The sequence below is a fragment of the Gopherus flavomarginatus genome, chromosome 3, assembly GCF_025201925.1.
Source record: "Gopherus flavomarginatus isolate rGopFla2 chromosome 3, rGopFla2.mat.asm, whole genome shotgun sequence".
Taxonomy (NCBI): domain Eukaryota; kingdom Metazoa; phylum Chordata; order Testudines; family Testudinidae; genus Gopherus; species Gopherus flavomarginatus.
This window is the reverse complement of record NC_066619.1, coordinates 151,078,424-151,101,600: the sequence shown is the minus strand read 5'-3', so window position 1 is coordinate 151,101,600 and position 23,177 is coordinate 151,078,424. Positions and strand designations below refer to the sequence as shown.

At 45.2% G+C, this 23,177-nt stretch overlaps 2 protein-coding genes across 3 annotated transcripts in view; one reads left to right on the top strand and one right to left on the bottom strand.

Moving 5' to 3' along the window:
* GTF2E2 (general transcription factor IIE subunit 2) overlaps positions 1–21,777 on the bottom strand; it is a 57,508-nt gene extending 35,731 nt beyond the window's left edge. The window contains exons 1-2 of the mRNA XM_050945061.1: positions 21,682–21,777; positions 13,711–13,877 (exon numbers count right to left, since the gene is read on the bottom strand). Coding sequence (XP_050801018.1) covers positions 13,711–13,873 — 163 coding nt within the window. The 5' untranslated portion in view covers positions 13,874–13,877; positions 21,682–21,777. The remainder of the gene's footprint in view (positions 1–13,710; positions 13,878–21,681) is intronic.
* SMIM18 (small integral membrane protein 18) lies at positions 1,879–8,612 on the top strand. Of its 2 annotated transcripts, none has more exons than XM_050945092.1 (2): positions 1,879–1,985; positions 7,757–8,612. In XM_050945092.1, the coding sequence occupies exon 2, from the start codon at positions 7,802–7,804 to the stop codon at positions 8,093–8,095; it is 294 nt and encodes a 97-aa protein (XP_050801049.1). In that variant the 5' UTR covers positions 1,879–1,985; positions 7,757–7,801; the 3' UTR covers positions 8,096–8,612. The 2 variants fall into 2 exon arrangements, with proteins under 2 accessions (XP_050801049.1, XP_050801050.1); XM_050945093.1 differs by having other exon boundaries at positions 1,879–1,989.
* Positions 21,778–23,177: the final 1,400 nt, after the last annotated feature.

Below are 23,177 nucleotides of genomic sequence, written 5' to 3'. Positions count from 1 at the left end.
CACCTCAGCTCTATCTGTTATATAACCTATTGCTATATAACAGGCCTTAATTCACTCCAGCAAAGCCCTTCCCAAACTCAGAAATAGGACTTTAAGTGCTCCAAACAGGGTTAGACAACACACTGTTAAAATGCTGTTGCCCTGTCTCCACCAATGCTTTGACTGATGATTGCACAAATGAAGCACAGGAATGGCAGTTAGGAAAATTACTAGCACAAACAATGCCTATGTGTCTCTAATGCCATTTCTGAAGATTTGGTTTCCAACTGGGAATTCTATTGTTGGTGGATACTTTTTTATAAGCCATAGCACACATCAACACTCTGCAAAACACATTTGCCCATAAGCACTATAAAAGCAGAAAATGGACGCTTATTTTCTTACTAAAGTCAATCTGAACCCGGTCCTCAGCATCCAGACACTGAAAATCAATGTTTCCAGTTGGGTATCCAAAATTTAAGGCATTCAAAATCAACTATTATTTTGAAAGTCTTAGTTAGATTTTTTTTTTTTACCCCCTCCTTAAGGTACCACAACAGAGTACAACTAGCAACAACATATTCTGCGGATCTAGTCTAATACACTATTGTATTCTAGGAAATTTATTTGAGACTTTTGCTAAGGACCAAACATTCACAGTAAATTGGGAGTAGACTCAGAAAGTGGGTTATCACATAAGTGGTAGACTCAGACAAAATGTGTTATATTCACTGTGTTTAAATTTAGCATGCCCTTGCTTCTTTAAAGGGAACTGTAGATTAACTCAGTCTGCTAATACACCCACGCTATCCATCTTGGCATTTCTGAAGAGGCAGGAAGCATTTGGTGCACTGCCAGTTATGTACTAATTTTATTTGCAAGTTACTTTCTAAAAAGATTGGGAAATAAACATTCAAAATTGTCAGATTTAAAAAAAAGTATTTACTTTTTTTGTTTTTCATATATACTTTCCTTGACCCATTTGCTAATTATTGTAGAGACTTACATTGAAATCAGGGGCTTTGCTAAGGTTTAGCAAAAGCATAACACCATAAAAATGAACGCCATGTCAAAAATTCATAATCAGATTATCATGTCATAACTCCAAGATTATGACTTCCCTGAAGAGTAAGCAGAAAGACATGGACCAAAGGAGGAAGCTGAAGTAATAGAAAACGTAACACACACGATTAAACTGAATAACTGGTTTATATATTATTATTTATATCACAGACCTTACACAGTATAAATCCAGGGATAACAGAACAGGCCCTCTCCAGAAACTTCAGTTGAGACGTTGGAAAACAAAGTAACAAAAGCAAGCCGCTTTTATTTTGTATCAATAATTTTTTTTTAAAAAAATACTCTCGATGAAGGAAATTTACTAAAGAAAAAAATCTTAATGGTTACAGACCTAAGAGATCAGTAAAACAAAAATTAGAGAGCACCTCTACCTCCACAACAGAAAATTTATGGTTAAGAAAACACATTATGTAACGGTTCTGTCCAAGAATTAAGTCAAAGGCAGCAATATTGTTTCCTACTAACCTGTTTAATCTACCAGATTGTGGCACATTTACAGTTTATCCTAAGTAAATATAATACTGAACAGAAACAGAAATCTGCAGATATTAACATTTCAAATGTCATGCTCTGACTCACTGTCTGCCACCTCAAAGCTAAAGCGTGTTAACAACCACTGTATCACTAATATACCTCACCATTAATAAGCTCACACGGTAAAAGAAAAAGATACGGGGTGGGGAGGGCGGGTTTATCATCCTATACAATACCATTTAAATTTATGAATGATTTACTCCTGGGGTAGTGGGGTTTGATGCAAATGAGCATAAAGGAAGTTGTCAGCAGCATTATGTTCTGGCCAATAGTAGCAAAGCTCCATTTTAGCTGTGCCATAGGCTGCACTAAAAAAAGAAAAAAAGAAAAAAAAAAAAAAAGAAAAACAGAGCAGACCAGAGCTCTTTCAGCATCCTTTCAGACAAGAGGTAGGTCTGTACCATTTTTTAAAATTGTCTTATGTTTATATTGATTATTGAAAGAAAATATATCTTTAGCTTAGAAAAGAACTCTATATAAAGCCTTTCTCCTATAAAAGCCAGCACAAATTTTCTTTGTGTTAAGCAGGATTTTACTCTCCTACAGTCCTTAATCTGCTACTATCAGACATGCACTTTTACCATCTGTGCATTAATGGAAAATTGATGACCACTCCATCTTACAAGAAACCCAACACATCCAAGCCAATGCGCAGTAAACAAAATGAATTTGATGTTTACTAGCCAGTAACTCATTTCTTGCAGCCTCACGTTCCATTTAGTTGATTCTGACTGTTTTTAAATAGATGCTAAAAATCATCTTTTTATTAAAAAAAAAAAAAAAAAGCTAGTTCTGTAACAAAAACCAGAATGTTAGAGGGTGTATTTTTCAAATATAAACAATAAAGCAATCATTAAATTGCTTAAGAATAAGACTGTATACTGCCTAGCTAGGCTACAAATGTGTTCTAAAGAATTGGTTTGTTAGACTAGCACGAAAATCAATCTTATCACTTAACATATTACTGGGGTAAATATCAGAGTGTTAATCCATCTGCACAATGCACACAGACAGGTTAGAATCCATGAGAGATTTCTAGAGACCATTACACGAAGATGTTTATCCAGTTGTTTCTTATTTGAGACTTCCTCAGCACTGCATTAAAATGAGTCATTTTGCCACTGCTCCTCTGAATACAATTTCAAGTAAGCTTACATTATCACAGCATCTAAAGAATGATTTTTAGATTAAAACCTATTATAGACATTATAGAACTAAATTAAATATTTAACTGCTACTAGATTTCATTCACGCACAATACCTGCAACGCATACTAATCAAATTGGCTCACTGTAAATTTTAAATATTCCTACTGCAATTAGAATTAAAATGCAACTGTGTCGAACCCGAGTTTCTATGACAATTTTCAAAGATGTGTCCTTTCTCACCTTATCAGTGCTGCAGTTAATTTTGATGGATTAGCAATGAAGTTTTTAGTCTTGTATTTCATGATTACAACAGTGTTGGTAGATGACTAAACAGCTGTCTTGGCTTTAATCACGTCTGGGGGATTACAGTCACTAGGGGAGAGCCAACACCTCTAGAACATTATCAAAATCAGCCTACAGCTGAGTAACCGGACCCCTGCCCCAAATATGTTTATAAAGTAGAATTATCTGAAATTCTCTCTTCAATGGAGATAGTTAATTTTCCTAGGCACTATTTAAGACAGGGTTGGGCAAACTACAGCCTGGGGGCCAAATCCGGCCCTTCAGACGTTTTAATCCAGCCCTCAAGCTCCTGCCAGGGAGTGGGGTTGGGGGCTTGCTCTGCGCGGCTCCTGGAAGCAGCAGCATGTCCCTCCTCTGGCTCCTATGCATAGGGGCAGCCAGGGGGTGCCACACGCTGCCACCGCCACAAGCACTGCCCCATTGGCCAGCAAACAAGGCCAATGGGAGCTGCAGGGGCAGCACCTGCAGGTAGGGCAGCGTGCAGAGCCTCCTGTCAATGCCTCCACATAGGAGCCAGAGGAGGGACATGCCACTGCTTCCGGGAGCTGCTTGAGGTAAGTGGGACCCTCTCCCACACTTCAACCCCCTTGCCCCAGCCCTGATCCCCCTCCCGCCCTCCAAACCCCTCAGTTCCACCCTCCTGCACCCCAGAGCCCTCACCCCCTCCACCCATACCCCTGCCCCAGCCCAGAGCCCCTTCCCGCATCCTGAATTCATTTCTGGTCCCACCCCAGAACCCGCCCTCCCCAGTTGGAGCCCTCACCCCCTCCCACAACCCAACCCCCCAATTCCGTGAGCATTCATGGCCCACCATACAATTTCCGTACCCAAATGTGGCCCTCAAGCCAAAAAGTTTGCCCATCCTGATTTAAGAAGTGCTAAGCACTATCTTCAAAACAGTTACCATATCATAACTAAATCACTAGCTCTCAGATATCAAAGGGGTTAAAAATATTGTCTTACAACTCATGTTACTAGAGTTTAAAAATTAATTATAGCTAAGCCACTACCCAAATCGTGGGATGATCTTCAAATAATAGCGGCTGAGTTGTGGACAAGACATGGAAAATTGTGAAAAAGTAATAATGGACCTTTATTAATTGCAGTAATTTGGAAAAGCCACAACAGACCTATTTGTTTAAGAAAAATTTGCTGGAACAATATAAACACTCAACTATTATGATATGCCTGTGATTTTATTTTATTTTATTTATTTTTTGATAACCAGACAATTTGGTGCAACTACAGGGCTGTAACCAGGACGGGGCAAGTGGGGCAGCTGCCCAGGGCACAAAGCTTGGGAGGGGTGCCCTGGAAAAATGGGACAGAAAAAATAAGGAAAGAAAGAGTAGAGGGTTGAGGCCTGCAGCAAGCATGGTATTACCACCCTTACTTCTGCACTGCTGCTGCTGGCGGTGCTGCCTTCGGAGCTGGGACCTGGCCAGCAGCCGCTACTCTCTGGCCACCCAGATCTGAAGGCAGTTCCACCACCAGCAGCAGCACGGAAGTAAGAGTGCCAATACTATACCTGCTACCGGCTCTATCCCCTACATACTGGCTGTTTCCTGTTTTATATTAATAATGGCCCAATTTTATTACTGGTAAATTCATAGACAAACTGTTTAAAATAGGTAGCAATATGAAATTTGGGCTTTATCATTTTTCCTTTCAATTATCCATATATTTTGGTTTCCAATTTTGTAAACAAAATATCAATGTTTTCTTTACAATTAGTATTTTCTGGTCATGTAGCATTTTGATTAAGTAAAGTTAAATAAAAGGTAACCAGGTAGACTTCTTAATAGGCTATGCCTTTATTTCTTAACTTATCTACAAAACAAAAATCACTTTATCTTAAGATTTTTGTAAAGAATTTCAACTTTTAAGTGAACAAAGTTGCCTCATGTTCAGTGTAGTTATACGCAGTCCAAAACATACATTTTTTACAATCAAACTGAGCATCTTTCCTTAATTAGCTATATAATTCTGATTTTAATTAATGCTACATCATACCCCACCTGCATAACATGCAAAAGACTTCTAGCCTTTCTTACCTAACCTTCAGTCTTCCTGTACCAAGTTTGTGTAGCAAAATTTACATATTAATTTACATACAAAAGAAAATACTAAGGCTGCACAGTCATGCTCTCGAGAGAAAATACTAGAATGAAGGTTGTCTGAGATTTTAATGTGGTGCCATTGTGCGTACTAGTTTAAAGAGAATTAAAGCCACTTTAATTTTGAATGAGGGTGTTCGCTGGGGGGGTTTAATGCAGTTTAACTAATCCATTTCAAATTCACACCTTTAGTTAATTCAGATTAATTTTCCTGGATGTCCCTGTGTAGACAAGCTCTTAACTATGGATTCACTCCAGGTCCTCTATACTATGCAAAAACTAAGATACTATACTATGACTGATGTTTAAAACTGTTCATAAGTCAGGAAATTCAGAGTTAAAAGAAATAAATGCTCTTTTTAAAAAAGGAAAAATGCACATTCCTCCCTTCTCTAGAAGTGATTGATACAATTAACTCATGCATGAGCAGAACCAGAACTCTTCAACTCACTTTTACAAACATTTGTTGGACTGTAAGGGTAGTATATCATGTTAATAACTGAAGTTCCTAAATAATTTTTTTGGTATTTAAAAATATATATTTCAATCCATCTTAAAGATATCCAAAGCAGCCCTTCGCCTGCTCCTCTGCAGATATGACTGAATTCATAGTATTCTAACAAGTACATTTGTTTTTTGTATTCTAAGGTGAGGGATGAGAGCAGAGAAAAAATTGTGCTTTAATCTCTCCCTTCCTCTTTTCATCATCTCTCTCAACTGAGCCCTCTCTCATTCTATCCTCAGTGGTACTGGAAGAGGTAACCCTTCCTCCCAACCCCCAATTTAAGAAAACACCAAGCCTCAGGGGGCTCCCTTTCCCATTTTAGTTCAGTCAGCAGCCAGTCCTTCAATACAATGTTGTTCTAGGCTCAGTTCCAGAAGTTCACGTATCTAAATCCTGCTGCCTCCTTAAAGCAAGGAAACAGTTAGATCAGCGCCAAGAAGTGGCAGAGCCAGGTTTTGCAGCTGGGTGAGAGGGAGGGGATGGGTCATTGGTGACGGGCTGGAGAGTGAGCCAGCCACACACCCACCTGGTGGGAGCAGCTACACTCCTGCAGTGCCTGGCCTAGCTCCCATTCCAGGCATAGCAACCTAACATACGGGGTCACAGTGCCACTCAGCTGCTGCGTGCTGAACACTATGAAAATTTGGCCCTTAATGTGTCAGGAAGCTTGCATGTTAATCGAAAGAGCAATACTAGTGCATACAGAGGAGGTGAGGACATTGTATTATAAACCTGGAGAGCAGCTGAAAGTTCAACCTTGTTTTTGGAAACTCATTCTCCAAGACAGTTACAATTTCTAAATGTACTGTAATTCCACTTAACCAAATTCAAATGACCCAGACAGCCTAGTTATCCAAAACAACACTGTGTCCCCCACGTAGCCCTATGTCGGTTACATACCAACCGATTAACTAACATGAAGGCTGCGGGAACTGTGATGTGGAAGGATTTCCAAATAGGATGAGGAAAGGAGGGAGGGAAACGAAGGGAGGCAAAGGGGAGGGTAAGGGAGAGAAAAGGGGAAGGAAAGAAGACTGGAGAGGTGTTGCTTGAATGCTTCCCAACGCTGACAGCCCTGGGCTCTGCAGACGCCAATACAAATACCAAGGGGAACGGCCAGCTCCCTCCCCTAATGCTGACGGTGCTGGTAAGCATTAAAGCATAGGTTTAAAACAGGACAGAGGGTGGGGAGTAATAGGTGCTTATATAAGAAAGTCCCAAAAAAAGGGACTGTCCCTTTAAAAATGGAGTATCTAGTCACCCTACTAAAGCAGCATTCACAAGGCTCTTTCTCTCTTCGACCCTCCTCTCTGCCTCCCTCCTTTCCTCATCCTACCCAGAAATCCTGCAGCTTAACATAGCACTTCCATTTATCCAAACGCACAGTTACCCAAAGGAATCAGATGGCCTCCAGACCATTCTGATGAATGGAACTGTACTCTGCTTAAAATCACAAATTCTCTCTCATACAACTGGAAGAGAAAAACCCTTACAAATGGAAGAACATAGAAGAATACCACATGTTAATCATTCCAGTCACTAGATTGCACACATTAGTAACAGCACATGGGCCCCTCGTTTTGCTAGAAACGTCACACGCACAGAGCGGGTTTTCAAACCATTAAAAAACTAGAACATTTAAGAGTAACAAATAGAACATGTTTCTAAAATCATCCCATGCAGATGGAAATAATCTCTGTAAGATTGCTTCTTTGCATTAGCTCTGGAATAAGAGAGAGATGCTCCTTAACTTTATTGAAACATGCTGCGGTGTATTAGTCTTGCAATAAAATATATTTCAAACAGTCATCACACAGTCAAGCTGTGCATTCTGATCCAATATATTTTTTTAGTTAAAATAAAATAGAGAAACAGATTAATGCAGCTTCACTTCAAAGAGTATATACATGTCCAAAGCTTCCCAGTTCAAAAAATATTCACTGCTTGCCACAGGAAATTAGCTGTCATTCTGAAAGTAAACTCTTCCAAATAGGGAAAATAATTTGAGTTCCAACTTAGTTGGTAAAAGAAAAAAACTGACATTTTAGAAGCTAAAAACATCACCTTTGTTTCTCTGTTTGTTTTAGCCTATAGCTCTGCTGCAGTGAGCACAATAAAAGGACTCTCCAAGCATGGCAACCTTCAACAACAGTCACTGGAACGAGACTACGTCCCTTTTCCAATACCTTGGTTTTCAAGTGCAAAAGATTTACCCTTTCCATGATAACTGGAACACTGCCTGTTTTATTATTCTGGTTATATTTATCTTTACTGTCGTTTCTCTGGTGGCGTTGGCTTTCCTTTACGAGTTGCTTGACTGTTGCTGCTGTGTGAAAAATAAAACCATGAAAGACCTAGAGAATGAATCCAACCCAGTTAGAACCATGATGGGCAGCTTTAGAAAGAGAGAAACAGAAGTGGTGTAATAATGATTGATCACTAGAACTCACAGAAGAACCAACAAACAAAATGAAGCCTCTTGCATCTTATGAGCAAGTCATGTGCTTTTTGGGTCTTAACAATCATTATTAGCAACAATTATTTCACTTCTGGATGTGAACTTGAATGGCTAGCAAAATCTTTATGTGGCCCACCTGTTAGAATGTTATGTGGGAAGAAAGTTTTTTGTTTTTAAATGAACTTTTGTCATCTATATTTGATTACTAGAGTAAATATTTGTTCATCTGAACAATTCACAATGTTGCTTAATTGGAGAAATACAGATCAATCTGATTGTCACCCTCACCCCTGCCACCTCATGTCTCCTCCTTGGTCTATAGGCTTCTCCCATATGTTTGCCTGCCACAGCCCCATGCAATACACCTTAATGTGAAAGGATACTTCTGTCCATGTGTGCCCAAAATCAGGAGAGGTGGGTTGGATTCCAGAAACTCCTTACCTATCAGCGCCTCTCCTTTTGGGGGAAGTCTGCACAAAATTTACCCAAACAATAATAGTCTTCTTAAAAACAAGTTTATTAAAAGGAAAAAATGTCAGTAAAACAAAATAAATGGTTTTCATTACACATTGCATCTGAATATTTTGCAAAGCCCTGTGAGGTAGGCTCTCTTATTAGATTAAAAAAGAAAAATGTTTATTCCCAGAAAGCAAGTACCGCTCTAACCACTTCCACTTCCTGGAAGGACCTGACAGCTTCTCCCTGCAGTTCAGAGAAGTCCCACCCTATCCCTCACCCAAACTGCTTGTCAATCCCTAGATGTTAGAGGCTGTTATCACATCAGAGTGAGGTCACCTCAATATTTCTACAAAGGAGTGTTTAATCAAGAGTACTGTCTGGAGGCAAAAATATCATCTTTTTATTCCCTATACAAGAAAATATCACCCATGAGATTCCCTCCCACATTTTCCTGTCTCCAAGTCCATAATTTCACAGATCATTACTGAGCTCCACCTCCCTCCCACACTTCTACCAGTCAAGGGGATTGCCTCTTGAGTTACAGATCCACTGTTCTTGGCTACAGGGGTTAGAACACACTTTCATGCTGGATGTATCGAGTTTCTATATTAGGGCAAGCCTACATTACAAAATTAAGTTGACTTAAGCTACATTGATATGCAGCCACCAAAGTAATTAAACCTCTTTTGCGTGTCCACACCACCTTCCTTTTGTCAGCAGTGTGCATCCTCACCAGGAGCGCTCACACCGATTTAACTATCAGGGTAGGGCATCATGGGATGGCTTTTGAAAGGCAGGAACAGTCAATGTAAGCAACCCAGTATCAACAGTGACAATGCATTGACTTAACTGCATTGACCTAAGCACTATTCCTCTCACATAGGTGGAGTTATTAAGTCAGTGTAGTGGGCGAGTTACATCGGTGGGAGCTACATTTTAGTGTAGACGCTTACAGAGTTAGGTCAGTGTAAGCTGCCTTATGTCAACCTAACTCTGTAGTACAGACCAGGCCCCAGCTGACTATTTTTGACTATTTTAGTCTCTCTTTTCAATCTTTCCTTGCCATGAAATACATATTATTGACAGATCCAGGGACTATCTTGGGTAAAAGTGATCATGTCATGATAGAGTTCATGATTCTAAGGAATGGTAGGATGAGGAACAGCAGGAGGCAGACTTTAGCAAACTCAGGGAGTTAGTAAGATCAGTTCAAGAGAGTTGGCAGTATTTCACAGACATTATTAAGGGCACAAGAACCAACTATCCCACTGCGTAGAAAAGATGGAAAGTATGGCAAGAAACCATACTGACAACCTGGAGATCTTTAATGATCTGAAACTCAAAAAAGAGACCTAAAAAAGTGGAAACTAGGTCAAATTACAAAGGACGAATATAAACAATATAACACAAGTATGTAGGGACAAAATCAGAAAGATCAAGGCACAAAACGAGATTAAATGAGCTAGAGACATAAAGTGTAATAAGAAAACATTATACAAATACATTAGAAGCAAGAGGAAGACCAAGCACAGGGTAACTCCATGAAGGTGGGGTGTAGTGAGGTGAAGCAGCCTCCCCCCGAACTAGAGAGCAAGGGACCACTACATTCCTCCAGTGGGTAGACCTAAAACCTCCCCACTCCCCGTACTGGAAGTCCCAGGGTGGGACAGGAAATATAAAAGCAGAGCCCCAGAGCTCAGTTGGGACTGGAACACGGGAGGAAGCAGACATCTCTTCCAGGATCCCGGATTAGCCCCCAAGTGGAGCCACATCCTGCAGTTGGAGGAGATGGACAAGTATCCCAAGGAACTTCCAGGACTGCTCTCAGATGAATACCCCGAGGAGCTGTGCGGATTGTCAGCGGCCAAGGACACATAAGAACGGCCATACTGGGTCAGACCAAAGGTCCATCTAGCCCAGGAGCTTGTCTTCCGACAGTGGTCAATGCCAGGTGCCCCAAAAGAATGAACAGAACAGGTAAACATCAAGTGATCCATCCCCTGTCGCCCATTCCCAGCTTCTGGAAAACAAGAGGCCAGGGACACCATCCCTGCCCATCCTGGCTGATGGTCATTGATGGACCTATCCCCCTGAATGTATCTAGTTCTTTTCTGAACTCTATTATAGACTCAGCCTTCACAACATCCTCTGGCAAGCAGTTCCACAGATTGACTGTGCAGTGTGTTAAAAAGTACTTCCTTCAGTTTGTTTTAAACCTGCTGCCTATTAATTTCATTCAGTGGCCTCCAGTTATTTTGTTATGAGAAGGAGTAAATAACACTCCTTATTTACTTTCTCCACACTAGTCATGATTTTATAGACCTCTTATCATATCCCGCCTCAGTCATCTCCTTTTCAAGATGAAAAGTCCCAGTCTTATTAATCTCTCCTCAAATGGCGGCCGTTCCTTACCCTTAATCATTTTTGTTGCCCTTTTCTGAACCTTTTCCAAGTCCAGTATATCTTTTTTGAGATGGGGCGATCACATCTGCACGCAGTATTTAAGATGTGGGCATACCATGGATTTATATAGAGGCAATATGATACTTTCTGTCTTATTATCTATCCCTTTCTGAATGATTTCCAACATTCTGTTCATTTTTTTGACTCCGCTGCAGACAAGAGGCAGAGGACCTTTGGACTATGGAGCCCTACACCCAGACTGTGGTAGGACATAAGGGCCTAGAAAGAGGTCTAAGTCAAAGATGACCCCCAGGTTACAGGCTTGAGTGACAGGCACGACGGTGGTGTTGTCTCCAGTGATTGAGAAAGGAGGTAGTGAGGAGGACCTGGGGAGGGGGGTAATTAAGAGCTCTGTTTTAGCCACATTGAGCTTGAGTGGATAAAAAGACGTCCAAAACAACTGTTCACTCAGAACTAAAATCAGACCAAATTCATTCCTTTTAGGACACACAGTAGCAGTACTGAACACTTCTGATACTGGCTGGGTCTGACACTGATATCAAAGATGAAATACCTTTCCATTGAGTTGCTTTGACCTAAATACCCAAAATATGGATAAGCAGTTAGGGTTCTTACACACACAAAATACATGGCTCAAATCCACAGAAGCAAGGAAATGAAAAATTATGCCCTTCAACAGTACACAACCTTTCTTCCCCCCCACCCACAGGCATACACTTTACTGTTAACAATACCACCCTACACTACAGACCACAACTTAAACTCTTTCCTGTTTTGCACACACACTCCTTTCCCAGATTATATTTATCCAACATTAGTACTTGTGGACGTTTGGTATAGTAGCTGGTTATGCTAAGAGAGGGTAGGCTGGGGTAAAGGGGATGATGGAAGGCTGGCAGCCCTACTGGGGAAAAGTTAAGGACCTGGTGTGTGGTGTAGGGTAGTTGTGGCGATGGTAAGGTGTGTGCCCCTTCCCCCAGTGGGTGTAACTGCTAATCCTTTGGGAATCTGGAGCATTTTACAGCTTCATTGCAAGCATCAACACTGACGGTGCCCAAGTCATCAGTGAAAGAGCGCTGGGGTGGCAATGTCAAAGACACAGCTTTCTGGCCAACAGCAACATTCTCAGGGCACAAGAGTCCCCCGGAGGTGTCTGAAGAAGGGTTCAGAGGCACACTGCATTTTTCTTCCAGGCACAGGATGACATCTACAGCCAACTCTGATACTCTGCTTATTGTGGTCAATATCTAGGCAGATGGAGCATACTGTCATCTGTCACTGACATAGTTCTGCCAGACAGTCAGGTCTTGAAATCACTGAACAGTCTCTTTTTTCAAACAACTTTTCGGCAACAAAGATAGGGTGCATCAAGAAAAAACGGAAAATCAGTGAGAAGGACCGAGGCAGAAGCTGATAGACAAAAATGCACTCAGAAGGAAAAATTAGCAGCGGAGAGGCACACCAGAATGCTAGAGCACCAAAATAATCAATAATATGCTGCAGAACTGCATTGGAGCACTGGGGCAAAGGCCTTCGGCAACCTATCGAGTTGAATGTACAATACAGCTGTCCCTGGGCTCAGCCATACAGGTCACCAGGACCACATCACTTCTATTCACTGCTCTCTGTTGGCTCTTCACTGAACATGGAAGTCAGTTTAAAGACATCTGACGTGCTCTGCCAAACTCTGCATGGAACTGGCCATAGCTACTGAGACACCATCTCTCTCTCTTTCCGATTCCAGTGAAACTATTGGCCAATACAGAGCAACTTGTGACCACAGGTTACAGAACCTCCCCAGGCTGATAGATCAAGACTTACCGCTAGACAACACAAGAATGACCCTAACCACATTGCACACAAAGCAAAATATAAAACCCAGTTCTTTCTCCAAGCTTACACCTTTTTATTAAAAAAAAAAATCTTAGCTAACCCATTGGCAAGGAAGGGAGAGAGAGATCACTTTGTTGCTGACTTTACTCTTGGGAGACACTCAAGGCTTGTCTCTAGTATGGGAATGACAGCAGCACAGCTATGCAGCTGTAACCCCATGGTGTAGATGCACACTACACTGATGGAAGCGGTTTCCCCATTGCTGTATTATCTCTACCTCCCTGAGCGACGGAGTGAGGTCAACATAAGCGTTCTTCCGCTGACATACCCACAGCTACACTGAGGGTTTATATCAGCATAGCTATGGCGCTCAGGAGAGCAGTAGCTATGTCGATCTCAGTTTTAAGTGTAGATGAGACCTGAGATGGTACAGTGATAGGCACCAATATAGTAGACTCAATAAAAGGAAAGACAGAGTGGAAAGCTGAAAACACTGGAAAGCATGCAGTAAAAAGAGCAGGAGTGATGCACAACCATAGCACACCAGGAGCTTCTTCATAAAGCAGGGTCAAGTATAAACTGGATGCAAAGTTCAGAGGCCACCATTTACAACATCCAGAGGGTGGCATGTCATTTACAGTACAGGGCCTGACCCACACTCTACCTCCATCCTCTAGAGTCAAAATTCTTTAAGAGTTGTAGAAGTTCCTGCACTCTCACACTCAGGAGCTAAGACCCAAGCATAAGAATCCTAGAGGATCAGATCTTTGGAGAACGGCTCTGGCCACACAGGCAGTTTACTGAAAGACCAACCCAATAGGGTATGTGGACAGATGGAAAGAAACAGTCAGAGGAACTTGCACTAACCTGTGTTTTGTTTTGAGCCTGATGATCCACCCTGCTCTAGTTTGGCTTTTTTCTTTTTGGAAGATGTAGACTCAGACGAGGGTGCTGCACGCTTTTCTACAGCAGGAGTGGAGAGCGCTCGTTTTTTGAATAGCTCTCGTTCCTTTAGCAGGCTTGGATCCATAATTCTGTCATGAGAAAAAGGAATAGGGAAAATCAAAACCAAGGAGGTCAATGAGGTGAACAGAATTTTAGTATTTTATTATAAATTCCCTTATTTATGGAATTTACAAATGCCTCTTTTTGAGAGGTAATATACGGGAAAAGGGGCACTTTTAAAATACAATTTCAAATGTACCAAGACGTTATTCTCCAAAACAAGAATTGAAAAGTTAAACCATCAGTGCATGATTTTCTGAGGTCATTCTTAGTAACTGTGTCTACAAATACGAAGAAAACAAGACAAAAACAGATAACGTCTATTAGTTTGACCTTGAATTTCAGGCTTTGCAAAAAACAAAGCTTTTTTTCTAAATACAATATTAATAAAGACATTTTTGTGATCTTTATAATTCAAATGAAACAAATTTTATTCGGGTCTGTTTACAATTCACATACAGTGTATTACTGTGTCACTGCAGGAGAAAAAACAAGACTGACTACAAACAAAAGTGAAAGTGACAAGTCTATTTTCACAACTCAGACTCAAGGAAATCCATATGACAAGCATATGTGGTGAAAAGTTAATTAGATATTTTCACAATCCTGCTGTTTCAATAATCTCAGTCATAACAATGGATGCTTAGATAAGGATACTAGTCTCTCCCAAGTGACCTCTGAGGCTAATTTTCCACTATAACTCTTCCCCTGATTTTTGCACTACTGCCTTCTCCTAACTTTGGGAAAACTGGGGTTCCTAAGTGCTATCACAAAACAAATAATGAACAACTAAACTAATTCACTGCAAACTGAACCTCTTATTGCTAATCCTACAGGACTTCTGGCAGCAGGGTGTTTCAATCTTTTTGTTTCATTCTGGAACACCTGAAACAAATCAGCTGGGAGGAAGAATTTAAAAAGAAAACTCTGAATGATAATTGGGAATTGTTTACAAACACCTGACTAGCTGCCCCAAAAGCCAAAATTGCACAATTAAGGACGGTGGCCATATTTGTTAAAAAACTGATCAGGTTTAGATGGGAGATAAGACAGCTATACCAAACAAAACAATAAAAGGGATAGTAATGAATATAAATCAGAAATTAGGAAATGCAGAAAATTGATAAGGGAAGCGGAGGAACACAAGAAGAAATCTATGGCCAGCTGAGTTAAGGAGAAGATTTTTTTTTTTTTTTAAATATTAGGAACAAAAGAATCCTAACTATGCTATTGGTCCATTACTAGAGGAACATAACATAAGAACAGCCATAGTGGGTCAGACCAATGGTCCACCTAACCCAGTATCCTGCTTTCTGATAGTCGCCAATGCCAGGTACTTCAGAGGAAATGAACAGAATACGGCAATTATTGAGCGATCCATCCCCTGTCATCCACTCCTATTTTCTCACAATCACAGCCTAGGGACACCCTGAGCATGGTGTTAGATCCCAGATCATCTTCGCTAATAGCCCTTGATGGACCTATCCTCCATGAACTTATCTAATTCTTTTTGGAATTATACTTTTGGCCCTCACAGCATCTCCTGGCAAGGAGTTCCACGGATGGACTGCGTGAAGTAGTATTTCCATATGTTTGTTTTAAACCTAATTTCATCAAGTGATCCCTGATTTTTGTGCTACTAGAAAGAGTAAATAACACTTCCTTATTCACTTTCTCCACACCATTCATGATTTGACAGATCTCTGTGACATCCCCCTTCCCTTACTCATCTTTTCCAAGCTGAAAAGTCCCAGTCTGGTTAATCTCTCCTCATATGGAAGCTGTTCCATACCCTTAATAATTTTTACTGCCCTTCTTTGTAACTTTTCCAATTCTGAGATATGACAACCAGAACTGCATGCAACTAACATTCAAGGTGTGGGTGCACCATGGATTTATAGTGGCATTATATTTACGGTCTGATTCTCTTTCCTAATGTTTCCTAACATTGTTAGCTTTTTTGACTGCCGCTGCATATTGAGCAGATGTCTTCAGACAACTATGCACAATAACTCCAAGTATCAGAGGGGTAGCCGTGTTAGTCTAGATCTGTAAAAGCAGCAAAGAGTCTTGTGGCACCTTATAGACTAACAGACGTTTTGGAGCATGAGCTTTCGTGGGAGCTCATGCTCCAAAATGTCTGTTAGTCTATAAGGTGCCACAAGATTCTTTGCTGCTAGTAACTCCAAGATCTCCTTCTTGAGTGGTGATAGCTAATTTAGATCCCGTCCTTTTGTACGTATAGGTGGGATTATGTTTTAAAATATGCAGAATTTTGCATTTTTCAACACTGAATTTCATCTGCCATTTCGTTACCCGCTCACCCAGTTTTCTGAGTACTCTTTGTAACTCCTTGCAGTCTACTTTGGACTTAACTGGCCTGAGTTATTTAATATTGTATGCAGATTTTGCCTCCTTACAGTTTACCCCTTTTTCCAGATAACGTATGCATCTGTTGGACAGCACTGCTCCCTGTACAGATCCCAGATGAACATCACTATTTACCTCTCTCCACTGTGAGAACTGACAATTTATTTCTACCGTTTGTTTCCTGTCTTTTAACCAGTTACTGATTCAAGAGAGAACCTTCCCTCTTTTCCCATTACTTCTTACTTTGCTTAAGAGCCTTTGGTGAGGGCCCTTGGCAAAGGCGTTCTAAAAGTCCAAGTACACTATAACCACTGGAGACCCCTTGTCCATGTTTGTTGATCCCCTCAAAGAATTCTAATAGATTAGCAAGCCTTGATTTCCCTTTACAAAAGTCATTTTGAATCTTCTACCACATATATGTTTATCTATGTTTCCGATAATACTGTTCTTTGCTATAGTTTCAACCAAATTGCCAGGTATTGAAGTTGGTCTTACTGATCTGTAATCATAGCTGCTGGAACCAGGATTGCTGCTGCAACCTCTGGCTTGAAGCGGTTTCTATTATATACAGGGTTTACAGTTTGGTTCAATGGCTCTCAGCATCCCCACTATACAGATTATTCCAGCATCCCTGCCTTTAATTGCCAGGACCACCTCTGGAGACTTTTTCAAAAATCAGCATCACATTAGCTATCTCCCAGTCATCTAGTTCAGAGGCTGATTTAAGTGATAGGTTACATACCACAATTGTTAGTTCTGCAGTTTCATATCTGAGTTCTTTCAGAATTCTTGGGTGAATTCCATCTGGTACAGAGGCTGATTTAAATGACAGGTTACATATTACAGTTAGTAAATCTGCTATGTCCTATATGAGTTCTTTCAGAACTGTTCAGCTAATACCATCTGGTTCTGGTGACTTTTTACTGTTTATCAATTTGTTCCAAAACTTCCTCTACTGACCCCTCAGCCTGGGACTGTTCCTCAGATCTGTCACCTAAAAAGAACAGCTGAGGTGTGGGACTCTCCTTCACAACCTCTGACTGTTTGGCAGGTTTTCTGCTTCTGATGTACTTAAATTTTGGCTGTTAGTTTTTGAGACCTTTGCTAGTTGCTCTTCGTATTCTTTTTTTGGCCTGCCTAATTACACTTTTACACTTGACTGGCCAAAGTTTATGCTCCTTTTTATTGTCCTCATGAGGATTTGAATTCGAGTTTTTAAAGCATGTCTTTTTGCCTCTATTTCTTGTCCTTTGCTGTTTAGCTATAGTGGCAAGCTTTTGGTCCCCTTAGTATGTTTTGTTAATTTGGGGTATACATTTAATTTGAGCCTCTATTATGGTGACCATGAAAATGATAGAATTATCAATACTAATGCAAAGACAGACATGTTCAATAAATATTTCTGTTCTGTATGGGGGCGGGAAACAGATGTACAGTAGAACCTCAAGAGTTACAAACACCTCAGGAATGGAGAGGTTCTTTGTAACTCTGAAATGTTTAACTCTGAACAAAACATAGCTCTTTCAGAAGTTTACAACTGAACAATGACTTAATATAGCTTTGAATCTTTACAATGCAGAAGAAAAATGCTGCTTTCCCTTCATGTATTAGCAATTTCTCTTTAACACAGTACCGTACTGTATTTGCTCTTTATTTTTTTTGTTCTCTCCTGCTGCCTGATTGCATACTTCTGAATCCAAATGAGTTGTGTGTATCCGCAAAAAGAACAGTAGGACTTGTGACACCTCAGATACTAACAAATTTATTTGAGCATAAGCTTTCGTGGGCTACAGCTTACGCTCAAATAAATTTGTTAGTCTCTAAGGTGTCGCAAGTACTTCTATTCTTTTCACCAAATTTAGTGTAAAGGGAAAAATCTACTTTTCTTCAGGAAAATAACTAAAAACTACAAATGGAAAAGAATTAAAACTGATGATTTACATCAAGGTTTCCTGCTTGCTGATTTAAATCGTTATTAAAGTGGGTAATTTAAATTTGCTCCGCTCCTAAGTATGGTCTTTGGGGCACGGACTATTTTTAATTCAGTTTGTACAGCATCTAGCACAATGGGCTCCTGGTCCATGACTAAGGCTCCTAAGCACTACGGGAATACAAATAATAAATAGCAATAAGTAAAATAGGCTCTAAAGCCTAAGTCTCACTGACTTTAGGAAGCAGCATCCACTCACTATGCATGTACCACTTACACCAGCCGAGGCCAACCTGAGCCTGAGAAATTTACCACTGTACATTGCCAAAGAGCCACAGTAATATGTCAGCTTCCTGCACCCAGCACCTCTCACTCACCGGCAGCCCTGCCAATCAGCACCTCCCGCTCCCTCCCTGCACCTCCTGATCAGCTGTTTCCTGGCATGCAGCAAGGGCACAGCAAGCTCAGGGGAGGGGGCGGGAAGGGGTGGAGTGGGGAAAGGGCCTGTGGCAGAGCCAGGGGTTGAGCAGTGAGCAGCCCAAGGAGCCGCATATTAACTTCTGAAGAGCCACATGTGGCTCCAGAGCCACACGTTGGCCACCTCAACGTACACACTCACAGAATGTTTTTCAGTTTGCCTTCGCTTAACGAGAAAATAGTTTACAACCAAAGACAGTTACAGTCCATGCAACGGCCCCATTACAGGACCTTTACAACAAGCACAGGATATTTTACAACTATATTAGCAACTTACTATCTATGAGCTGCTTGGATTGCTTGTGGACGCAGACTGTGGTGGGTGTATGTGTGCGCCTCCCATCCTATGCCCATCTAGCTGTGTGTGTCTGTATGGAGATGGGGAGGGTTTCCACGACTGCCTTGAAATGTATAGATGGAAAATGTTACTAGATATCCCAGTTGCAGTCTAAATCACCAAGACCCCCACAGGGCTCAAGATGTGAATGAGATGCAATATCATCACATAAGTTCCCTGACCTTACATTAGAGGCTACACAGGAGGGATAGGGATAAAAGCACTGAATACAGGTGGGGACTCCCTTCACTCTGTGCTTCATACTTTCCAGTGCTCATGGATATTTACAAAGGACACCGTCAGTTTAATCACTTGTCTGAATTTTTATGTTCTATTATTGTTACAAACACTCAATTAACAGAAAGAGAAGATTAGTTTTCTTAGCTTTATTTTTCAGAGTTTGGTTTACTTTGTGCATCGACAAGGCGTAAGCATCTAGTCCATCTGTCAGGTCCCCCTGGAGCATGTGGGGGTGTCTCATGTAGGACAAGGAACAAGAAACGTTTAAAATCCCAGCCACCACGACAGTAAGAAGGCCAAGGACTGGGTGAGGGCCTCGGTAGGAACCACACACGATTGTCCACTAAGGTGATGTTTGAGTCATAGGTGGTTTGAAGTGGTTTCCATTACAGACAGGGTTTGCAGTTTAGATCAATGGCTCTCAGCACTCCCATTATAAAAATGACTACAGCAGGTCTGGTTTGGGTGACGCTTGGCAACAAGTAGCAAACCCATGAACCCTACTGTCTTCTGCAGTTAGAGCAGTAGAGACATGGCTACAGCAACAGGTTCGCAGAGAGCTTTCCCGTGGGCCCCATCCACTCCTTTGCAACTATGCTGGGACTGTTTATGCACAACAGCAAGACCCACGCCTGATGTCTGTGAGTAGGGGGGAAGGAAGGGGTCCCCTTGGGAACATACAGCTGTGGGGACGGGGAAGGTCTTTGCTGGCCTACTCACTTCTATGTAAGAGAGAGGGGACAGGAGAGATCCACTGTGGGCCATGCAGCTGTGTGTGTGAGGAGAGAGAGAGATGGCAGGGGATCCCCTCTCGCTGGTCTGGGGGGAGAATGGAAGAGGGAGAGCCCCCCCAACCCGTGCAGTTGGGGGGAGGGGTTGGAGGAATCCTCCCAGCCCACGGCGGGAGGTGGGTGGTGGAAATCTGCCCCAGTCCATGCAGCTCTAGGAGGGAAAAGGACAGACAACCCCCTCCCCACCCTCCCATGCAGCTCGGGGGGGGATGGGGGAGGAGGCCTGTGCAGCTTGCGGGGGGAAGGACAGACAGGGCCCCATCAGCCCATGCAGCTCGATGGGGAGAGGACAGACAACACCTCCCCCCCCCGGCCCGTGCAGCTGGGGCAAGGGGAGAAGAGACAGTGCCGCCCCCCGGCCCGTGCAGCTCGGGGGTGGGGGGAGGGAGGACACACAGGCCCCCCCCCCCCAGCCCGTGCAACTCGGGGGTGGGGGGAGGGAGGACAGACAGGGCCCCCCCCGGCCAGGGCAACTCGGGGGTGGGGGGAGGGAGGACAGACAGCCCCCCCCCCCCCCACGGCCCGTGCAGCTTGGTGGGGTGGGGAGGGAGAACAGACAGGGCCCGCCCCCGGCCCGTGGAGCACGAGGGGGTGGGAGGACAGACAAGGCCCCCCCGCGGCCCGTGCAGCTCGGTGGGGGGGAGGAAGGACAGACAGGCCCCCCCCGGCCCGTGCAGCTCGGTGGGGGGGAGGGAGGGAGGGAGGACAGACAGGGACCCCCCGGCCCGTGCAGCTCGGTGGGGGGGAGGGAGGACAAACAGGGCCCCCCCCGGCCCGTGCAGCTCGGTGGGGGGGAGGGAGGACAAACAGGGCCCCCCCCGGCCCGTGCAGCTCGGTGGGGGGGGGAGGGAGGACAGACAGGGCCCCCCCCGGCCCGTGCAGCTCGGTGGGGGGGGGGAGGGAGGACAGACAGGGCCCCCCCGGCCCGTGCAGCTCGGTGGGGGGGGGAGGGAGGACAGACAGGGCCCCCCCGGCCCGTGCAGCTCGGTGGGGGGGGGAGGGAGGACAGACAGGGCCCCCCCCGGCCCGTGCAGCTCGGTGGGGGGGGGAGGGAGGACAGACAGGGCCCCCCCCGGCCCGTGCAGCTCGGTGGGGGGGGAGGGAGGACAGACAGGGCCCCCCCCGGCCCGTGCAGCTCGGTGGGGGGGGAGGGAGGACAGACAGGGCCCCCCCCGGCCCGTGCAGCTCGGTGGGGGGGGGAGGGAGGACAGACAGGGCCCCCCCCGGCCCGTGCAGCTCGGTGGGGGGGGGAGGGAGGACAGACAGGGCCCCCCCCGGCCCGTGCAGCTCGGTGGGGGGGGAGGGAGGACAGACAGGGCCCCCCCCGGCCCGTGCAGCTCGGTGGGGGGGGAGGGAGGACAGACAGGGCCCCCCCCGGCCCGTGCAGCTCGGTGGGGGGGGGGGAACAGACAGGGCCCCCCCGGCCCGTGCAGCTCGGTGGGGGGGGAGGACAGACAGGGCCCCCCCGGCCCGTGCAGCTCGGTGGGGGGAGGACAGACAGGGCCCCCCCCGGCCCGTGCAGCTCGGTGGGGGGGGAGGACAGACAGGGCCCCCCCGGCCCGTGCAGCTCGGTGGGGGGGGGACAGACAGGGCCCCCCCTGGCCCGTGCAGCTCGGTGGGGGAGGGGTGAGTCCTCGCGCTCCCTGGCCGCCCCGCTCCAACCGCCCGGCTCGCGCACGAGAACTCACCCGCGAGCGAGGCCGCCCGACGCGCGGGACGGGCGGGCACCGGGGAGCAGGAAGCGACGCAGCAGGCGCCAGCCGCGGCTGCCGCTCTCCTATTGGCCCAGCGGCGCCAGCCGCTCCTCCCGTCATGCCCCGCGCGGCCGTCGGCGAACCCGCGCCGCGCGCTGACGTGCGGGCCCTTTGCCGCCGGAAGTGCGAGACTCGGTTACGATAGCAACGCAGGAGCGCGGGGCTGCACAGGGGCGGACCCGGAACCCCGCCGCCGCTCCCTAGGCAGCCGAGGAGCGGTAGGTGCCAGTGGGCGCTGCCTGGGCTCTCCGCCCCGGTGCTTCCTGAGGCGGCCCCCAGAGTCAGTTGGTGCCCGGCTCCGGGGGGGGGGGTGTGAGTCCCGCGCTCTCACAGGGCTGGTGTGAGTTCTACGCTTCGATTTCACCAGCCGCGCGCGGAGTGAAACTGCTTCCAGAAGGGGAACAGCCTCCGTGTGACTGCGGGGGCGGGGCTGTCCCGCGGGGCACACGCAGAATTCCTGCCCCCGCAGCTCCCTTCGCTTCCCCACAGAAAATGACAGGGAAGCCACCAAAGCGGCCATGCCCCCGGCCCAGCAGTGCAGGGGCCAGAGCAGCCAGCAGAGAGTAAATCACGGGGGGGGGATGTTCACGGGTACAGTTGGAAGAGCAGAGGGGCACTGCCCCCCCCCCCCAGTAGAGGCATATGGAGTCACATGCCACAGGCCCCCCGCCATTTCTGTGAGCAGAGATGCAGGGTGGTGGAGAGCGGTGAGGATGCCATTCTGGCTCACTGACGGCGGCTGGATGTCAGCTCCTGGGTCCTCATGCTGGTTGTTATCCCCTTGTGTGTGTGCTGGGCACCCCGCATGGGAAGGCAAAGAGGCAAGTGGGGAGACAGGAAGCAGGAGCCTGGCATGTGGCATCCCCTCAGTGGCAGCAGCAGCAGCTGGGACTCAACCATTAAGCAGGCCCATTGCATCCCCACCCCACTGAGCCTCAACTAGCTGCCTCTGGACCCCCACCCAACCCCCACTCCCACAGCAGCTTTACCCCCCTGCTGAGCTCCTTCCCCCCACACCCAGACCCCCTTCTAAATCTGGACTTCCAAATAAACCCCTGTGCATCCAGATTGCCCCCCACAGAACTCTCCAACCCCACACCTGGATCCCCCCCCCCCAAACTAAGCTCCTCCACACATGGATGCTGCTGGGCTAAGCCTGCCTGCCCACACCTGATGCAACTGGTGTGGAGGGGCAGGGACCAGGGGTGTTCCTGGAGCAAGCCTGACTCTTGCACTGTGTTAGGGTTGCGTGCAATGTCATCACCAAGTCCCTGTCCTGGGGGGCAGGGGCGCTGCAGTGTCATCTGCCACCTCCGTGCAGCCAGTAGCCTGTGATCCCTCACTGCCATGCTGGAGCCTCTGCATTTAATTATTAACAAATAAAACTTTCAGAATTTAAAAATGTGCAGAATTTTTAATTTTTTGGTGCA